Source organism: Vidua chalybeata, chromosome 4, assembly GCF_026979565.1.
Source record: "Vidua chalybeata isolate OUT-0048 chromosome 4, bVidCha1 merged haplotype, whole genome shotgun sequence".
NCBI lineage: Eukaryota > Metazoa > Chordata > Aves > Passeriformes > Viduidae > Vidua > Vidua chalybeata.
In genome coordinates this window covers 57,664,771-57,682,152 of record NC_071533.1, presented here as the reverse complement: position 1 = coordinate 57,682,152, position 17,382 = coordinate 57,664,771, and the positions used below count along the sequence as shown (strand labels likewise).

The 17,382-nt window shown below is 38.5% G+C and overlaps 1 protein-coding gene across 13 annotated transcripts in view; it reads right to left on the bottom strand.

The window, feature by feature from the left end:
* Window positions 1-495: 495 nt before the first annotated feature.
* Window positions 496-17,382, bottom strand: part of LDB2 (LIM domain binding 2) — a 212,513-nt gene continuing 195,626 nt past the window's right edge. For 3 of the 13 annotated variants that reach the window (XM_053940856.1, XM_053940859.1, XM_053940862.1), the window contains 3 exons: window positions 12,098-12,221; window positions 10,826-10,977; window positions 496-1,783 (listed from right to left, as the gene is read on the bottom strand). In XM_053940856.1, coding sequence (XP_053796831.1) covers window positions 1,553-1,783; window positions 10,826-10,977; window positions 12,098-12,221 — 507 coding nt within the window. In that variant the 3' untranslated portion in view covers window positions 496-1,552. Of the gene's footprint in view, window positions 1,819-4,479; window positions 4,623-10,825; window positions 10,978-12,097; window positions 12,222-17,382 lie in introns of all 13 variants that reach the window. The other 10 variants (XM_053940863.1, XM_053940867.1, XM_053940858.1 and 7 more) reach the window with 8 other exon arrangements.

The window sequence follows — 17,382 nt, the reverse complement described above, 5'->3', positions numbered from 1 at the left end:
GGGCTTTGCAGGCTGGGCTGTGCTTGGGGCGCCTGCACAACTTCAGGGGTTTCACTGGCGCCATGAGCAATTGATACGATAGCAAAGCACAGAAAGGAGGATTTTTAAAATCCTCTCATCATCAGTTGAGAGACTCATCATAAAACTATCAGACAGCATTCAGCAGAGTGGAAATCCCTGCTCCAATAATCCCTGGCCCTGGAAAGCAAGGGATGCAAAGTTGAGGATGGAGCTTCTCTGGCTGGATGCCCTGCACCCCCTCACACTTGGCTCTCACTGCTGTAACTCACCTGTGCTGCTGCACATCCTTGTTAGAAAAAAGTATCAAAGCAAATTGAGCTGCAAGTGATTCACACCTACCCGCAGGGTTTCCCTTTAGCTGGAAAAAGACTGCAATTCAGTGAAACACTAATTCCAGAAATCCCTGGTGCATGATCCTGAACATGGGTGTGGTGTTGTGCATACAAGAAACTGTAAATGCTGTATAAGCGCACATTTGTTAACACAGTTTATTGGCACACTTATTGGCAAAGCATACATAAAATACAGTTGTATTATATAACACACTGACTCACTGTGTCTTTACATGATGAGTTGAACATATTAATATGCAAATGAAAAAAAATTAGTTTCTTTTATAAAGTTTCACATAAATACACCGGAAAAAAAAAAAAAAAACAAAACAAAACAAAAAATTAAAACAAAAAATGAAGGCTTTACAAAAATATTATACAAGAAATATACTATGAAAAGAAATAACAACAAAGCCAACTCAGATACAATAATAAAAACACAAAAGTTTTAGATTTATTAAGCTGCCCACAAAGTTAATGGATTACATGGCTTTAAAATATCTGGATCGACAGCAATTTTACAAAGCATAAACTCTCATAGGACTGGGTGTCTTTTTCCACATAAAAATATTTCTCATGTCTTTGATGAAAAAAAGACATTTCTTGTTTCAGTATTTTTTATTAAATGATGGATAGAGTATCTACTGGCATCAGCTAAATTTAAATTAAAAATGCTGGATCCTTTAAATGATTAACTGTTGAAAAAAATTTAAAGAATGAACAAAAGTTACTTTAATTTACTTTTCCTTAAAAGCTGATCTTTTTCTGAAACAAGAAATTTCAGGTGCAAGTTGAAAAGCAGAAAATATATTACAATTGTAAAAAGTTTTACATAGTTATGTTAATGAGATCCTGAGCACTGATGACTTGTTAAAATATGGCCATTGTTTGATGAGGAAATAAACAACCCCTTCCAATAAAATGCACTGTCAGAAATTTGCCATGAGATGCTGTTTAATTTTCAATTATTTTAATTGAGGTCAGTGCCAGTATCTAGTCGTATGACAATACTTCCAAGGAATGTATATGGAAGCTTATACAAGAGTTTTCCCTAACGAAAAAAGCTGATAGCTTTAGTTTAGAAATAGATACTGTATCATTTGAAAGGTGTTTCTTTAAATTTTATTTTGAAGAATGCTGTGAAACAGTAATTAATGACCCACTGAGGTACATTGCAGTGGGAACTGCTGCAGAATGACCTATTGGGAAGCTTGTGGTGTGGGGTTTTCAGATTTAGTCTCCTGGTTAGCAGCAGGTTTGCTGTTCCATGGGCTGTTATTTCCCAGTGCAGGTGAATTGTTGAAATCTTCTTCGTCATCCATGCCATTTGCTGCATCATACTGTGTATTCTCTAATCTAGTGATAAGCCTTTCGTCTTCATCCCCAAACTCGCCTCCCATCAGAGTTGGTTCTCCTACCACCATCACATCCTGTGAACAGCACCCAATATTTGTTATATGGAAACCTTGAGAGAGAAAAAATCAACTTAAAAAAATTATGTTAGAGAATTCGCATCTTTTATTTTGTGACATTTGAACAACAGAGTTAAAAGTTCCCATATAGTAGGAACAAGGAGAGATGCTTACACTTTATTTCTAATTTAATTAAAAACTGTAACACATCTCTATAGCCGCATGCTCATGGCTCTGGATCTCAGAAACCCCAGAACTGAAAAGCAGGTAGGCTGAACAATATGCCTGATTTTAAGCAAATGAACAGGCTACGAAACTTCCTTTAAACTTCTCCTTAAAATATTTAGCCTTTATCCAGTAAATCCTTCCTGAGCCATTTTCTTTGGAAAGGCACCAGGGTGTATCTCAGTTGGAACTTGGTGATATGCGTATTTTAAAAGTAGTTTAAAAGAAACCACATTTCTTATCCTCAGACTTCTCAAATGTGGAGCACAGCACTCTAATAAAGATGGTAACTCTCTTATCCATAGCCAGCCAAGCCCTTTTACGCATCCAATATACTTGACATTCTGCTACTTAATTATGGTAATTAATTTAGGTAAAGTTTTCGATAAAAACAATGTTCACACTGATTTGACAATTTGCATAGCTAATTAAGTCATTAGCAAAAACCTGCTGATTGCCAACAAGCCCTGAATTTACCATCTGTTATTTCATGGTGCCTGTCACCTAACTCCATGTAGGCAACCCTGCCGCCAATCTGTGCAGTAAGAGGACCAATCTGTCCAGCTGGTACCGTAAAAGCAAGATGAAGAGTGCTAATTATAATTACACTGATGAAGCTAGTACTCATCAGAAACTAAAGCATGCAAGAAAGAAAGAATTCATCTAATCACTGCTTTAAGTACAAATTGTCCTTCCATGAAAACAAGTAAACCGCCTACTGTACTCCAGTGCATCACAGATTTGCTGCAAAAAAACCTAAGCAGCATGGGATAGAAAGGTGCAAACTTGAGATTGAAAAGCAAAGGTGCAAAGCCAGAGAGCTCTCTTGTTCTCTCTGTTCAAGGGAGGATCAGGCTGCTGTGCTAACAGCTAAAGAAATATGTAGGATGCATCTTTTCATGCAGCTCAGGTGTCAGGGCATCAGGTAGTGCTTGCTAGAAGTACAGTAATTCCAGATGTGTAGCTTTGTTCCTGCTGATCTAACAAGCCCTTCCAAGAATCCTGGTGAACAATGGATTCATTTTTTAAAGGATCTGTTCCTCCTTATGAATGTTAATAGCAAACAGAAGACAAATGTTTGCATTTAATAAGGTTTCTTTTTAATCAGATATCTACTTCCTTTACCACAAAACAATACAAATTATTGCCTGCAAGTGTTTACACTATTTAGTGATATCCCTTAGCAAAGGCTGGCATGTTACAAAAGAATGTTTGTGTCACATTTTCAGCCTGTGCTATGTAAAAAGTTGTGAGTATATGAAAATTGTTATATTATTTCTTCTTCACTTTGTCTGTTTTGTTACTCCATATATCCATAAAATATTTGGGTAAGAAAACTCACACACAGCTTTGTGACATAGAAGTTTAAAAGACAAAGGTGTTCATAAACAAAAGTTTATTCTAATTTATCCCACCCCTCTAAACAACAGGCAATGTATAGCGTGCACTGCTGGACCAGACCTGATTCCATTGCATTGTGAGAGCATTAATGACGAAAGAGACCTGGCAGAGGACAGCGAGTTGGGTGTGCGTGTGCAGTGTTATATGGCAGGCAAAAAGGACCACAGTGGCTGAAACACGGAATCACAAACCGAGGTGGCAACAGCTCCTTTTACTTTGACATTCTCAAGGACAGGCCTCAAGCTCTCTCTGTTGCCATACCAGCGAGAGGTCAGCGCCTCGGATGAGACTTAGACAAGTGCGTCAAAAATCACTGTGGGGCTGCAGCAGCTGCCTGGGGGGCCACGTGAAAGAATTAAATATGCATTACATCCATCAAATGACTGGGAGGGGAAATGTGCTTAACAGCTGCAAGTGCTGAAAGGAAGACAATCACTTTAGGCCAATCTGAGGAGATGTACACTAGTGTACTAAGATGGCATTAAGTAAACAAAAATGTAATCCCCACTCCTAAGACAATATTCCTGTTCCTGATAATGGCAGGCTGAGGATTAATGATCCCACGGGAACAGTGCTAATTTTACTGCTCAGGTCACCTAACACTAGGTTGGGAAAAAATCTCAATCTGTGGTAGGAAACATTCGTGCATCAGTGGGGAGATGTTCAATGACCTTGTAAGTATTTCCACCTCTGATTTCTCAGGTTCATTTCAAATATTATTCCTTTCATATAATGACTCCCACTGAGAGAAGAGTTTGCACTTGTATTTCCCTCTATGCTATTGAGTCTCTATCTCTATCTCTCTCTCTCTCTCTCTGGGAATTGAACTACAATTATATTGAGGTTAGTGGAGTTTTCCCTTGCTTTGTTTAAAAGATAGATATCATAGCATTCATTACAGGACATCTGAAAAAAAATTCTTGACAATCTTGCCACTTACAGTTATATCAGGCAAAAATAGTGTCTCAGGAAGCGCACATGCTCTTTCCTCCCCAGAGGATTCTGCTCCTCAGACTGAAAGCTGAAGACCCCACCAAGTGCACCCCATTGAACCTCCACTCACTAGATCCCGTGCAATGACCACCAACCTCTGAGGAGGACTGGAAGTGACTCCTTTTAGAGCCCCTCAATGCTTCTCCTTAAATTGGCCAGTGGGGGTCACTGCTGTTGAATGACACAAGGCTCCATCCCTCCCAGGGTTGAGGCTGCAGCTCTGGAGTGCTCCTAGCTCCTGCTCATGGAGTGAGAAGCAGAATCCAAGAATTAAACCCTAGTCTCTTGCATGGCAGCACACACTGCTATGGCCTAGTTATGGTAGCACATATTTGACTAAATTAGTTTAAAAAAGATTTAGACTGTAGTCACTCAATCTTATTAATTTACTCTGTGATTAGAAACAACATTTTTTGGTCAAGGAATGTCTCATGATAGTAAAATATGGCTGTAGTGAAGCACTGTAAATAAAGCAGTGGTTGTTTTACATTATGTGATAGAAATGTAGTATTTTATAATATAACCACAAAAGCAGCTTTCGTGTATATCATACCTTTCATCCTGTAATAACCCTAGTTGCCATCCAAACTTAAATTGATGCATATAAACTATATAAACAGAGATCACTTCACACAACACTCAAATGCAAGCACTTCTATTTAACAGACTGGTCATTTCTAGGTGTTTGTTTTTTTTTTTTTTTTTTTTTTTTTTTTTTTTTGTTTTTTTTTTTTTTTGTTTGTTTTTTTTTTTTTTTTAATACCAAGCCTCAAAATTTAGCTCTGCCCTGCCTAATTGACTAAACTTTTTAACCTGGGATCATCCTATGTCTAAACAATATCTTAGTGAAGTTTGGAGGTAAATATCGCTGTTATGCCATGTAAAATTCCCCATCCCTGAGCCTGCCATCTTTGCTGCTGTTAATTCATAGCCTTGCTCAGTGTGTTACAGTGATCAGTTTGTAGCTCTGTTGTCACAGCCCCCAGAATTAGACAAACAGTGCTTCACAAGCCTAAGGTAATTGAAAATGCCTGGCACTCTTAAGTATATCATTCAAGTACATCTCATCCTCCAAGGACTGAAAGTTGCACTAATTTCAGCAGCTAGCATACCTCTAAGTGCTAAGTTAGAAGAAGAAGGGTTCCTCCTCATGCTTTGTGTTAGTGGTAATTATTTTAATAATTGACTTTTTAGCTCAAAAATTATTAATGACTGAGAGCCCCACTGCTGTCCACACCCATAATGGTCACCACTTCCTTGAGAAAAACATCAGACTGACATTGGTATTGAAATGATCCTTAGAAACAGAACTGACTTTTTAACTAGGTTTCAGAGTAAACACTTTCTAGAGAAAAATCTTTCACATCTCATCATAATTCTCACTGTTAACTTGACATTCTGTTCTTGTTTGGAATGTTTTTACTAAAGCACAAAAACTGGAAACAAAGTTATTCTCTCTCATGTCTTTACTACTAAATCTTAGATTCTGATTTGCATGGTTTTGAGACATGGGATAATTTCTGACACTAATCTCTGGCCCTGGAACTGTAGCTCTGGTTCTACAACATCCACTACAAACCACCTTAACCTACCCTGTTTCTGAAACATATATGAGACTGTATTGCTTCCTTCTACATTAGCAAGTTTTTTTATGGATTTGGTTTCTGAGCTTACAGAGAGCTACAAAGAGAAAGGGAGATTATTGAGGCATGTAACTTGCTTATAGAGTGCAAGGAGGTTCTGCTTTAGACTCTGGATGTACCAAAGAATGTTTCATTTACTCAGTGGCATGTAGTGAGGCTTTATTCTTTCCAATACATGATACGTCACTGGGTTTATGGTTACAGCATTACACTCAATGGGATCTTCATTATTAAATGAAAGCAAAATCCACCTTTTAATTTCTGTGGTGATGACTGGGAGCAGCATAGAGCAATGGATTTTAGAGTTTGTGAGAGTTGTGGATAGCTATCAAGTTTCGAATATATGAAAATGGATCAATGTGCCCTGTTTTAATTAAACTTAACAGAGAGTGATATTTTAGTGAAAACAGCTGTATGGACCCCTTCTGATGACCTTGCTTATACCTGTAATCCACAGATCACAGTATACAAATCACTGCTTTACAGTACAAGAGTTTGGGCTTTCAGGAAACTTTTATTTGAAACAGAAGAATATGAAAAATGCTAAGGAATATGATTTTAGTCAGTGAGAAGGCTTGAAAACTGAGCAAAGACTTGGGAAAATATTGCAGCTAGCTTCAAATACTAGAGGAAATTATTAGTACTGTGTGAGTGGTAAGACTATGACACACCCAAATTAGATAACTAATTTCTTTAAAATGATAGGAAGGCTAACATAAGACAAAGGCAGGTTTTCTACGAACCTTGCAGAAGTACTCTTGCCCATCTTTGCTCTTTGTCTAGAGGAAATTGGTAACTCCAGTTTTTGCCCAATGAGCCTTCTAAAGATCAGATGTGATTGAGAATATGAACAGATCCAAGTTTAAATTACTGACATCTGCTGAGAATAAGGCAGCTGAGCAGACTACAGTTTCTGGGTCCCTGTCCTGTCTGTTTTCTTTATGCTCTAAAACCAGTCAATGCATCTATGGGGAGCACTGGCAGTACTGAGCCTACACCCATGACAGCCTGAAAAAAGAAAACTTCTGGTGAGAAAAAAGTTTTCGTATTTGTGCTGACTTTAGCAGCACTTAGTTCTACTTTACCACACTACAGTGGTTACCTCGGCAGCTACAGGATTTGGGTCAAAAGCATCGCTGGACAAGCAATGGGCCAACCTAAGAAGGAGTTGTGTGGTGCAATCATGTGGCACACTGGCTAAGTGCATTTCTATTAAGAATGTAGGAAATATGTAGTACATAGAAATTAGGTATTATTGTCTAATACATAGGTATTAGACAAGGGACTTGGGCCAGAAGAGTCATGTTGACAAGAGATCCTGAAGGTCTGCAATCAGTAGCCTGAGAATCAACAGAATCACAGAAACCACTGTTCATTCCATCGTCATAAGAGAAAATGGGTACAATAGAGTGCAAGTGACTGTCAAAAGGACAAAACTTTGTATTTTATTTACCACAGTTGAGAAAGTGTAAACAATAGTTAGAGATAAGAAGATAGACTGAGACTGAACATTTTCAAATTCCTGATGAGAGAAAATATACCCACCCACTAGCCGAGACCCTTCAGATGCTTTTATGGATTGTCATTAGAGATGTATCAGAATGTGTCGGCACTGTGGAAGTGCTCTTTAATTTAAGGCAACACAAGGAGCACAAATGAAACTGATTGATTAGGCTTCAACAACTGAGCTTCAGGATGCAATGCCAATCTGACCCATGCATGGAAATACAATCACATCATTTCGCTTTCTGAGCTTGGCTCTGTATTGTCTGCACTGTCCCTGCCTGGACAACTGATCAGAAAATAATGCAGGTGGAGGAAATGGCACAACCTTCTCCTTCTACTAGTAGAAGAACATCTATCTGACAAGTAACATTCCCTCCTCAATCAAGGTTTGCCCAATGTATTTATCTTAAGAGCTGGAAGGGGCTGTGGGGAAAATTACAAAACTCCGAAGCTTCAAGATTTGCCGTAACTGATGGTGCTTCTGTTATTTGGACACTATCCTGCACATGGGACATTTTCCTCTCCAGGCACAAAGACCTCATTAAAGAAACAGAAGTTAATGGTGTGAGTGAGAAGTGTGGATGAGGAGTATGGTAAATTCACATATTTGCCAGACTGCCTGCAGCATTAATGTAGGAGCAAAATGTAATAATCACTAATGTTCTAAACCAAGAAACATCACATAGAATAGAGGCTAAGAAAACACTGTTTAATCAGGATTAATTTAATATCAAAGTTAAAACAATGCAGAAGCATAAAAGAGACAGGAAATTAGATGTGATTATGATGGAGAGACTGACTTTGCTGGCAAGGAAGAAATCGTTGGAGAAAAAGAGAAAGTTAGAATACAGGACTTCATATTAATCCAGGGTTGATATAGATATGAGCTCATTGTGGGGTTCTCCAGAGAGGAGATTGAGAAAAATGCAACTGAAACTAGCTCTGGTTATTTGAGTCATCTGGATAGAAGATGCAGTGATTTCATTCCTCTTCTCTAATAAAGACAGGGGAAATGCTTTTAACACTGAAAGTGAATGATTTCAGTAGGGTGGGGTTTTTTTTACTGAGCAGGAAAGTCCCATTCACAGAAAGCTCTATGGCCAAATGAATATTTTAGTGAATTGAAAACTGCCAAATTGTGTTCAAGAATCTCTTGTCTTGTATTGCATGTAAGGGAAACCAAACATTAACTACTAAATGATACATTTTAAGATACAGTTATGGGAAAGAAACAGAAAGCAAGTTACTGCTACCTGCAGCTATCTTCAGAAAGCAATGGCAACAAGGTCCACTTCAAAGAATGCATAATTTTGAAGAAGCGTGGGATAACATCTCTTTATTAAACTGAAAAGCGTTGAATAGTTTTACACTGAAATATCCTCCTGCTAAAATTATTTTGAGTTGTCTACTCTACAGGGTGGCCAAACCATCAATTCCATCTGGTTTGCTATCTTTGCTGTGGGGAAGATGGGAAGAGCTGTTAGTATGTCAAATTGAACAGCTAAGCATTTTCCCCTTTGCAGATGGAAAGGAAAAGTGTCCTAAAAATGGAACCTGATCCTCCATACAAAAGAGTTTGGACCATTTTGCTACTCTGGTACAGAAAGCAAAGAATATTGAAAAATATTGAGTATGCAACATCCTGAAAGAAAATGAAGGCTAAAAATCCATCCCTCATACCATAATAAACTTCACCAATATGTCTCAGATGCTCAACTATCATCTCCATCAGAAGAGCAGCCTTGACTGCTTCATCTGTCAGGAGTAGCCTTCAGCACCTGAAGTCACTTTCAATATCAGTGGGAGTGACAGGTAACTATCAGAGGTCTCTAAATTCAAACATTCAAGTACACACGGCTACCACTGAATGCAACAAAAGTCCTCTCTCCAGGGAGGAGCAGGCTGAAGAGAGGCAGGGGGTCAGATTCTGGTCCTGCTGAACTCTGAGCAGAGTGTAGCTGATGGAAAATGTCTACTGTTTTTTAAAGTTGGAGACAGCAGGGAACCAGCTGGGTGCTTGGTTTTGCACTTCATTGCAGTTTTTTCTTAAATATGGTTGAATATTGATCCAAAGGTTTTTCTGGCAGATACCATCAGTGGGGCAGAGTGGTGCCTGCCACCAGGAGATCAGGTAGTCAGCCTTCTGACTGCTTTGTGCTGCCAGAAAAACACAGAGATGCCTATATTAGGGAAAGAATCTGACTCTGGGGATGCAAGCTAATTTTAATATGACAAGGAGGAAATATGAGTTTAATGTACTGAAGCCCAAAGCTGTAAACTAGTGGATTGCTAAATCAGTTGCTAAACAAAAATCTTCATTTCATTTCACTGGTGTTAGTCTACTTCTCTTTTTTAAATCTGGATATTCAAACTTCCTAGTAAGTGTCTGCTTTGTGCTAGCAAAACGCCTATATTCTTTGTCAGGTTTCAGAGGAGACCTACCCCTTCCTATCTGCTGATCAGAAATCCATTAAAAATACCTGCATGTTATTCCCAGGATATGACTTTATGGTTCCTATAATATCAAATTAATTTCCCAAGCTTTAAAATGCATAAGCTATCTCCTTATTGACTAATGCACACTTTGTCACAATTTGGGGTCTGAATACCCCTATATTGTGACTAAGGCAGTAAATGTGACATTATGGAAGTGCTGCTACAGTTGTTACTCTGGAAATGACTTGGTGTCTCCCTATACAGTTAGGATGTCAAGAGTTTCAGCTAGTAGAGTGGATAAGCTGAGAACCATATTCCAGGGGATCTACCCTCTGCAAGTGGAGTGATTGGACAAAGAGATAAGCTCTGCAGGTAAGTTAAATCATAACCTGTTCCTGTTCAGCATCTGAACCTGGCACCAATTAGAGATAAGGTACTAACACAGAGAGACCAGCAGCTTCCTTGGGAACAGCTGTCCTGTACCACTGGGACACATCCTTGCTTGGCACCTGGCAGATGAAGTCTGCAAGGCAGATGTTATGTCTAAAAACACAAGGCCTAATTGAGTCCTACCACTAGTGAAGGGACTCCCCCTGACAAAAAGGGGAACTGGCCCAGGCCTTTAAAAAATCATATCTGATCCTCAGGACACTTCTGTTTGAGGGTCCTGCATAAAAGCTGCACTGCAGAACAGCTCCTTCACACCTCTCCACTAATTCCCCAGCTTCCACAGCACACTGTGCAAGATTGCCTTTTGCTTGTGATAGTTTTGGCTCAAGAATGCACCTTCTTTACAATGTATGGAAAGAATTAAAGACCATAAGTGATTCAGGCCTAAAAGGAAAGTGAGACTTACAGGTACCTGACTTGATAGACTCAGGTTTGCAGCAGCTGACTTTTTCTTGCTGTTGGTACTATTTGCGTTGTTCCCAGCACTACTGTTGGAAGTGCTGCTGGTAGAGTTTTTCCTTTTTCTCCGTTTGGTTGTGGGTTGTCTTGTGGGTTCTGCTGCAATAAAATGATAAGAAGGAAAGCAAATGGCAGATACTGTGAAGCAAGAACTAGAATGACCCATAAGAAGAAGTGCTGAAATACTTTTTCAATTAGTTTTAAATTGCTGAGTTTAACAGTAACAGTTGTGTTAGATTTAACATACAAACCATAGAATGATTTTTGGACCCAAGCCAATGGAATCTGCTTTCAATTTTTTCTGATGGATTGACAAAGCCTAATGTCCCAGCATTGTCTATAAAGGTATTCAAAAGCATTTTACTGATGGGAGTATCATGATAATGATCATTATGGTCAAAGTGACTGTGGAACTTGCTGAGGGTCACACAGCAAGAAACGGTGCTAAATGAAAATGCAGGTCTTACTGTGATGTAGGGTACAGCCTCCAGTGACCCAGCCAGAGACAAAAGCTAAAGGAGCTTTCTACCCTACTGCTGCCATCGATGCAGCAAGCAACAAGCAGCCACCTTTTGAGCTCCTTCTACTTCCTGTGTGGGCTTTACCTTTGAAACTGCTGCCCCCAAGAGAACCGTGAAGTGTGCCAAATTCCATTGCCCTGCAAGCCTGCAAAACTCAGACTGAATCAAGACGATTACACAGCTTTGCTTAAACTGGCAAAACCCACAGGGGCAATTGTTCTTCTCAAAATTTGGCCTGGGCACCCATGTGAACACTCTAAGATATAAAAATCTTTATAATTGAAGAAAGAGAGAATTATTATTTTGAAGTGTAAGAGGAAGGAGATTAGGTCCAGGCCTGTAAATAACTTAATATTAGTCTCAAAGACAATTAATTATGAATTGTAGCTGTAATTTCAGAGTCACAGCAGGAAGCAGGATTACACAAACAATGAATTCTAATGGAGCCAGTAGGCATTTTGCATTCCATCTACACATACTTTTGTCCTAAATTATATCCTAGTCCTAGTGAAGCCATCTCAGTGTGTACGTCTATAAATCAGTTGTGTCAGATTGAAATAATAAAATATTAGAATAATTTCCAGGCTTGCTTTGAGAGCATTGTTAATTTTTATTACTTTCCTTTATAAGTAAGATTTCTTATTGCTTCTCTATTAATTTTACTACAAAATAAGTGGAATTTTGGAAGTGAAACATACCTGGTGGGGCCACCATTCTCTGCCATTTTTGAAATAAGCAAGTCTTCAAGCAGTCTCGAGGACTTAGATTGTAAGTTTTATGTCTTGACATCAGTTCCTGCATTGGCTCCAGTATAACACACAACTAGAAGAAAAAAACAGAATAGAACAATTTCAACCAAGAAAAGCCTCCATTGATCAGTATTTACATAGCTGGAAATTATATTTTTGGATTTTTTTTACTCTTGCTAATGAAGCATGCCTTATACAGTTCAGTTTAATCTGCACTTGGATTGCAAAATCAAAACTCTGAATTGGGAAAACTTTTTCTTGCTATTTATTATCCTAGGTAATTTATGAACATATCAGATAAACTTCAACTCTAGTCTTCCAGGCTACAGAGATTTCAGAAGACTAGAAAATGTTCATGCTTCATTGCCAAAGCTGCAAAGATTAATAAATTATAAAATGCCCATAGTGGGTTAGTATTCCCATACAGCAAAATTTGTTCTTCTGACCTGCTGCACACCACAAGGAGAACTTATAAATGATTTTTTATGTTGATATTGCATGCAAAATAACCCAGGTAGTTTTGGGGTTTTTTTTGTTATATGAGGACTATACACTCTCGTCCTATGATATGAATGAGCCATATGAGGAAAAAAAAAAGAGAAACGTTTTATTTTTCTTGTCTGCTTGAATGCTGAATATATAGGATAGAGATTTCTGAAAACATGGAATTTCAAACATCTTTTTTAAATAGAGTCTTATATATTGTCTACCTGTTTGTGTACTAATTAAATATTGTTCACTGCTTTCTAGTCCTGTTAGCACACCAGATCCAGCAGAAAGAGCACTACGCTGCTTCCTAATCTCTCCTGTTTATAACCACAGAATCATTTCCAGTCATTTAAACCTCACTCAAAGCCACTGAATGCTACAAAATTGCACACGTGTAACTGAGGGCTTACTCTTGTTTGCCAGAGCCTTGGTTTTCAGGCATCCTAAACAAGGAGAAAAACTCCAGGTTGACCTAGAGGTTCTACCTGAAATTTGCAGGGGTGGCACATAGTGGGTAATGGTTCCTTACTTGCAAACTGAGAACATATGATAAGGAAGTAGCTAGCACAGAATAAGCATGGAGCCTGCATGCCATTTTTAGTCACTTTTCAAAGCAGAACTGCATTTAGAAGCAGGTTTTTCTTTTTTTACCCACAGAAGTAGGGCAACAAGTTGATCAAATGATTGGAAGTTGGAATGGTAACTGAAGAAAGGCGTAACTTAAGTGAAGTCTAGTTTTGAATTATTTACTTAACTTTATGAAGTTTTGCTGAAGGAATGTCCAGGATTTGCTTCAGCAGGAGATGTTTTCCCTTTGTTCTTTTATAAATATATAAGACAGACAAATTCTTCTCTCTGGGCTGCAGAGCTGAGCAACGCTTGCTCCATTCTCCCTAAGTGCACCCTTCTCTCATTCATATAAATGGAGATGCAAAGTATGCAGGGAAAATAGTTGAAAGGGACCTGCCATGAGGACAGAGACTAATTCAGCATTTAAATATTACTGTGAATTGGCACTGCTGTTTGATGAGCCTTCCATTAACAGCAGTTAAAACAGAGATAACATAAAGCAGCAGGGAGAATGAAGAGCTTGAGTATGAGAAATTATTTTTCCCAACTGCAGAAATTGAATCTGCAGTTGCCTCATTGATGTTTTTCTTACACAGTTTTTACATATGTTTTGTAAATAAAAATTTGCAAGATAATCTAATAGATAGAAAACTACTATCACATAGTGCACTCTGGGTTTGGATTTTCATCTAGTTCAATATTCAACAAAAATTAAGATCATCAGGTCCTAAAATATATGCAGGATCCAGTTTATGCTGTGAAAAAGGTGGTGTATTTTGAGTTGATATTCAATTTATTCTGAAACCTGCAGGTGCTTGCTCAGATTTTGTGTGTGTGTGTGTGTGTGTATGAGTGAGAAAGAGATTTGTAATCGCAATGGACACCATTGTTTTGACTCTCAAAAGTCTGGGTTTCTGGCATGGCTGGCTAAATTTTCTCCTTATGAGCTGACAGCAGCAAGCATGAAAAAGATACTTGTGATAATTCTGAACAAACTAGTTACCCTGAGCAGAGCACTAGACTCACACAGCTCTACTGTTGCTGCGACTAAAAATATGTAAATATATATGTAGGTTCTTCCAACATTTCCTTAAGGATAGTTTATTCATGATATACTTACTCTTCCCTAGATATTTATTATTGGCAACAAAGAGAATGTTTCTTCTTTATCATCTTGGCAAAGATGTTTGCTATTGTGCTCTAACCATAATGTGCACTGAGAACTATGCTGTCCCCACTGCCTGTGGATATCTTGACTGCTAATCCTGTATATAATCTCTTTCACTTCACACACAAATTTAAAATAGAATACAGACCCAATATGTAGAAATGCTTGACTGATCTTACACGCATAGAGAAAAAAATATGGGCACTGAGGGCCCTACTCTAGGACATGGAAAAGTCTCATGTTCTGGATACTTGGGAGCTATACACACTCACAAGAATTCTTCTGGTTTTTGGGGAATTCATAACCATTTTCTTCCTCTAAAGTCTGAAAATTGTAAGGTCAGCTTTGGATACCTGAGTAATAGCAGGGCATTCAACTCTATAGTTTTAAATGTATCTAGCTTACGTGAATTTGGCATAAGTGTAAAATGAACAGGATTGAAAATTATTGGTATCAAATCTCACAGTCTTTTTTGGTGACCTTTGAGACCTCCTTTAAATCTAAAGTGACTCAAACCCAAATCCTTGAAAGAGGAAATGATTGTTCTCCAATTATCTTAAGTCCGAAGAACTCGCCAGTGACAATCAGTACCTTGGTTTTTCCAAAAAAGCCAGATTAAAAATGTGGGGACAAGATGCATTTTAAAGCTTGATTGGCCAAAACCACCTGCTGGCTTTAACCACTGGTGAGCAGGTAACTGGCAGGTTGGGTTGACAGAGTGAGTTCTTAAAACAAAGCTAATGAAATGTTTTATACTCCTGCATTCATTGATATATAGAAGCCTGAGGCTTAAACTGTCTATTCCCCACAGATCATTCAGTCTCCCTCTGTGAGATTTCTTCAAAACATCCATTTTAACGTTTTTTCAAGCACTGGATAATACCAAAAATGTACAAATTTTTACTATAGTACTATATTAATAATATTTGGAACACCAACAAAACCAACCAATCTCTTCTACAAGCAGTTTCTTCACAGCTTGAAATCAGTCACCCAAGAAAATAGCCTAAAGACTTCAAGAATTTAGTGCAGTGACAATGTATGATCACAGAAATAATTTCTACATTCCTAGGAATAAAGAACCTTTGATGGCAATACTTGACAAGAGAGATATTTCTGAGTTCCACACTTAGACAACATTAGAGTTGGGATCCATATGCCTGTGCACAGGTGTCTAGTGCCAGTTGAAATGCCCTAGATGATGCTGGATCTGATCCATCAGATCACTCTTGCTGTCCCAGAAGGACACAAAGCTCCTTGTGCATGTTTCAGGCACTAGAATGTATCTTAATTGTGTGTGCAATTGAACAAAGCCTAAAGTTCAAAGAAAAATGTTGTTTGTTCTAGCTTTTAAAACTTATTTGGAAAAATGTGTATCATAATAGATGATGTATTTTCACTCTGCAGTACTAAAACCCACTGAAAGAACTCCACATTATGCTTAGTAACCCAATATTATTAGAATTATTTATTAGCTGTATTATCTGAGCTTGTTGTGATGATGTCTGACCATTACTCAGAACTATTGCTGTTCCACTCTCAGGGCTGTGAGGTGTAGTCGGCTCTAGGGATAAACCCAGTGCTTCACACTGAGAGATCACTGGCATGAGCAGCCTGTATTTGTGGGGTCCAGTACACACTGCAACCCATGCACATGGTTTGGTGCTACATATACTGGCAGTGACTTTCCTGGAGTTCCATATGGATCCTATGGACAATTCATCAATTAGAGGGCTTGGATCCAACTTAACAAAATGGTAATGCTATACCCTTGGGGCTCAGGGAAGTGAAAATTGGGAACATAATAAGGCACATTTGAGCATTTGAAGATTGTTTTTGTTTTGGGCTGTTTTTTTTTTTTTTTTTTTTTTTTTTTTTTTGGTTGTTGTTTTGTTTTGTTTTGTTCTGTTTTGTTCTGTTTTTTGGTGTTTGTAAAACCCATCAAGAAGAATTTGATTTTTTAATGATTTTTCTTGGAGGAGAAAACCAGCATTTACAGGTTTCAAAAACCAGTGTTTTTCAAGAAGGGAGTTATATGAGGAGATAGTGGTGGCACTGCAGACGGAGTTAAAGGGTTCTGAGAATATGGATCCACACATAATTTCCTGTAATACCTCAGATATCAGCAGAGCCCAAACTGGCCTTCATCAGTAAGGGGTGATTTTCAGCTCTGAGATCAGTCCAGCCACACCAAGAATAGTTTTAGCCTTATGATTTTTGTTCTAATGCTGGGGTTTTATTCCATTCTGACAACAGATGTCCTTTCTGGAAGCAGTGAATATTAGCAAGAAACACCGATGTGAAAGCTCTCTTTTAGCTTTTGCATACCATAAGCTCATGTATTCTATTTCTAATTGAATTAGCGATTTCCCTGCTCATGAAGCCTCTTGCTTCCACGCGGGTTTTTGCGTTTGCGGTGGGGAAGGCTGCTGTGCTCTCGGCGCACCGATGCGCTGCTGCCGGCGCTGAGCTGCAGGTGGCAGAGCTGCCCCAGCCAACAGGCTCCCCTGCCTCCGTGCCAGCAGCACAAAGGAACGGCAGCCCTTCAGCTTTTTAATGCTTTTTGCATTTTAAAGAGAAATTGGTGAGCCTCGAGTCTTGCCGTACTTAGCTGGTGACACTACATCATCACCCAGCCAGTTTCTTTAAATCAGGAAACATATCTGGTCAGTAAGCCAGGTGGCCAACAAGTCCCGAGGTCTACCAAAACAAGCAAGTTTTAAGATCTTCCTATGGCTGCCCATTTTGTCTGAATACATAAAAGTTTCACTAACTACAATTTTAAAAATGGAAATAGCTAAAATTTTCATGTAGATGACACTTAAAACTGTAAATGTATAATGTAACATCAGTTTTTCTGAATGAGCCACAAGGAACCAGGCAGCAATGAGAGTGTTCCCTGAAGTTCTACTGAAATGTAGTTTTAACTCTTTGATGCTTGAAACTTTTCCTGGTCAAATGTCCATATTAATCAATTGAAAATTATAGGAAAAGTTGCATATTCAGA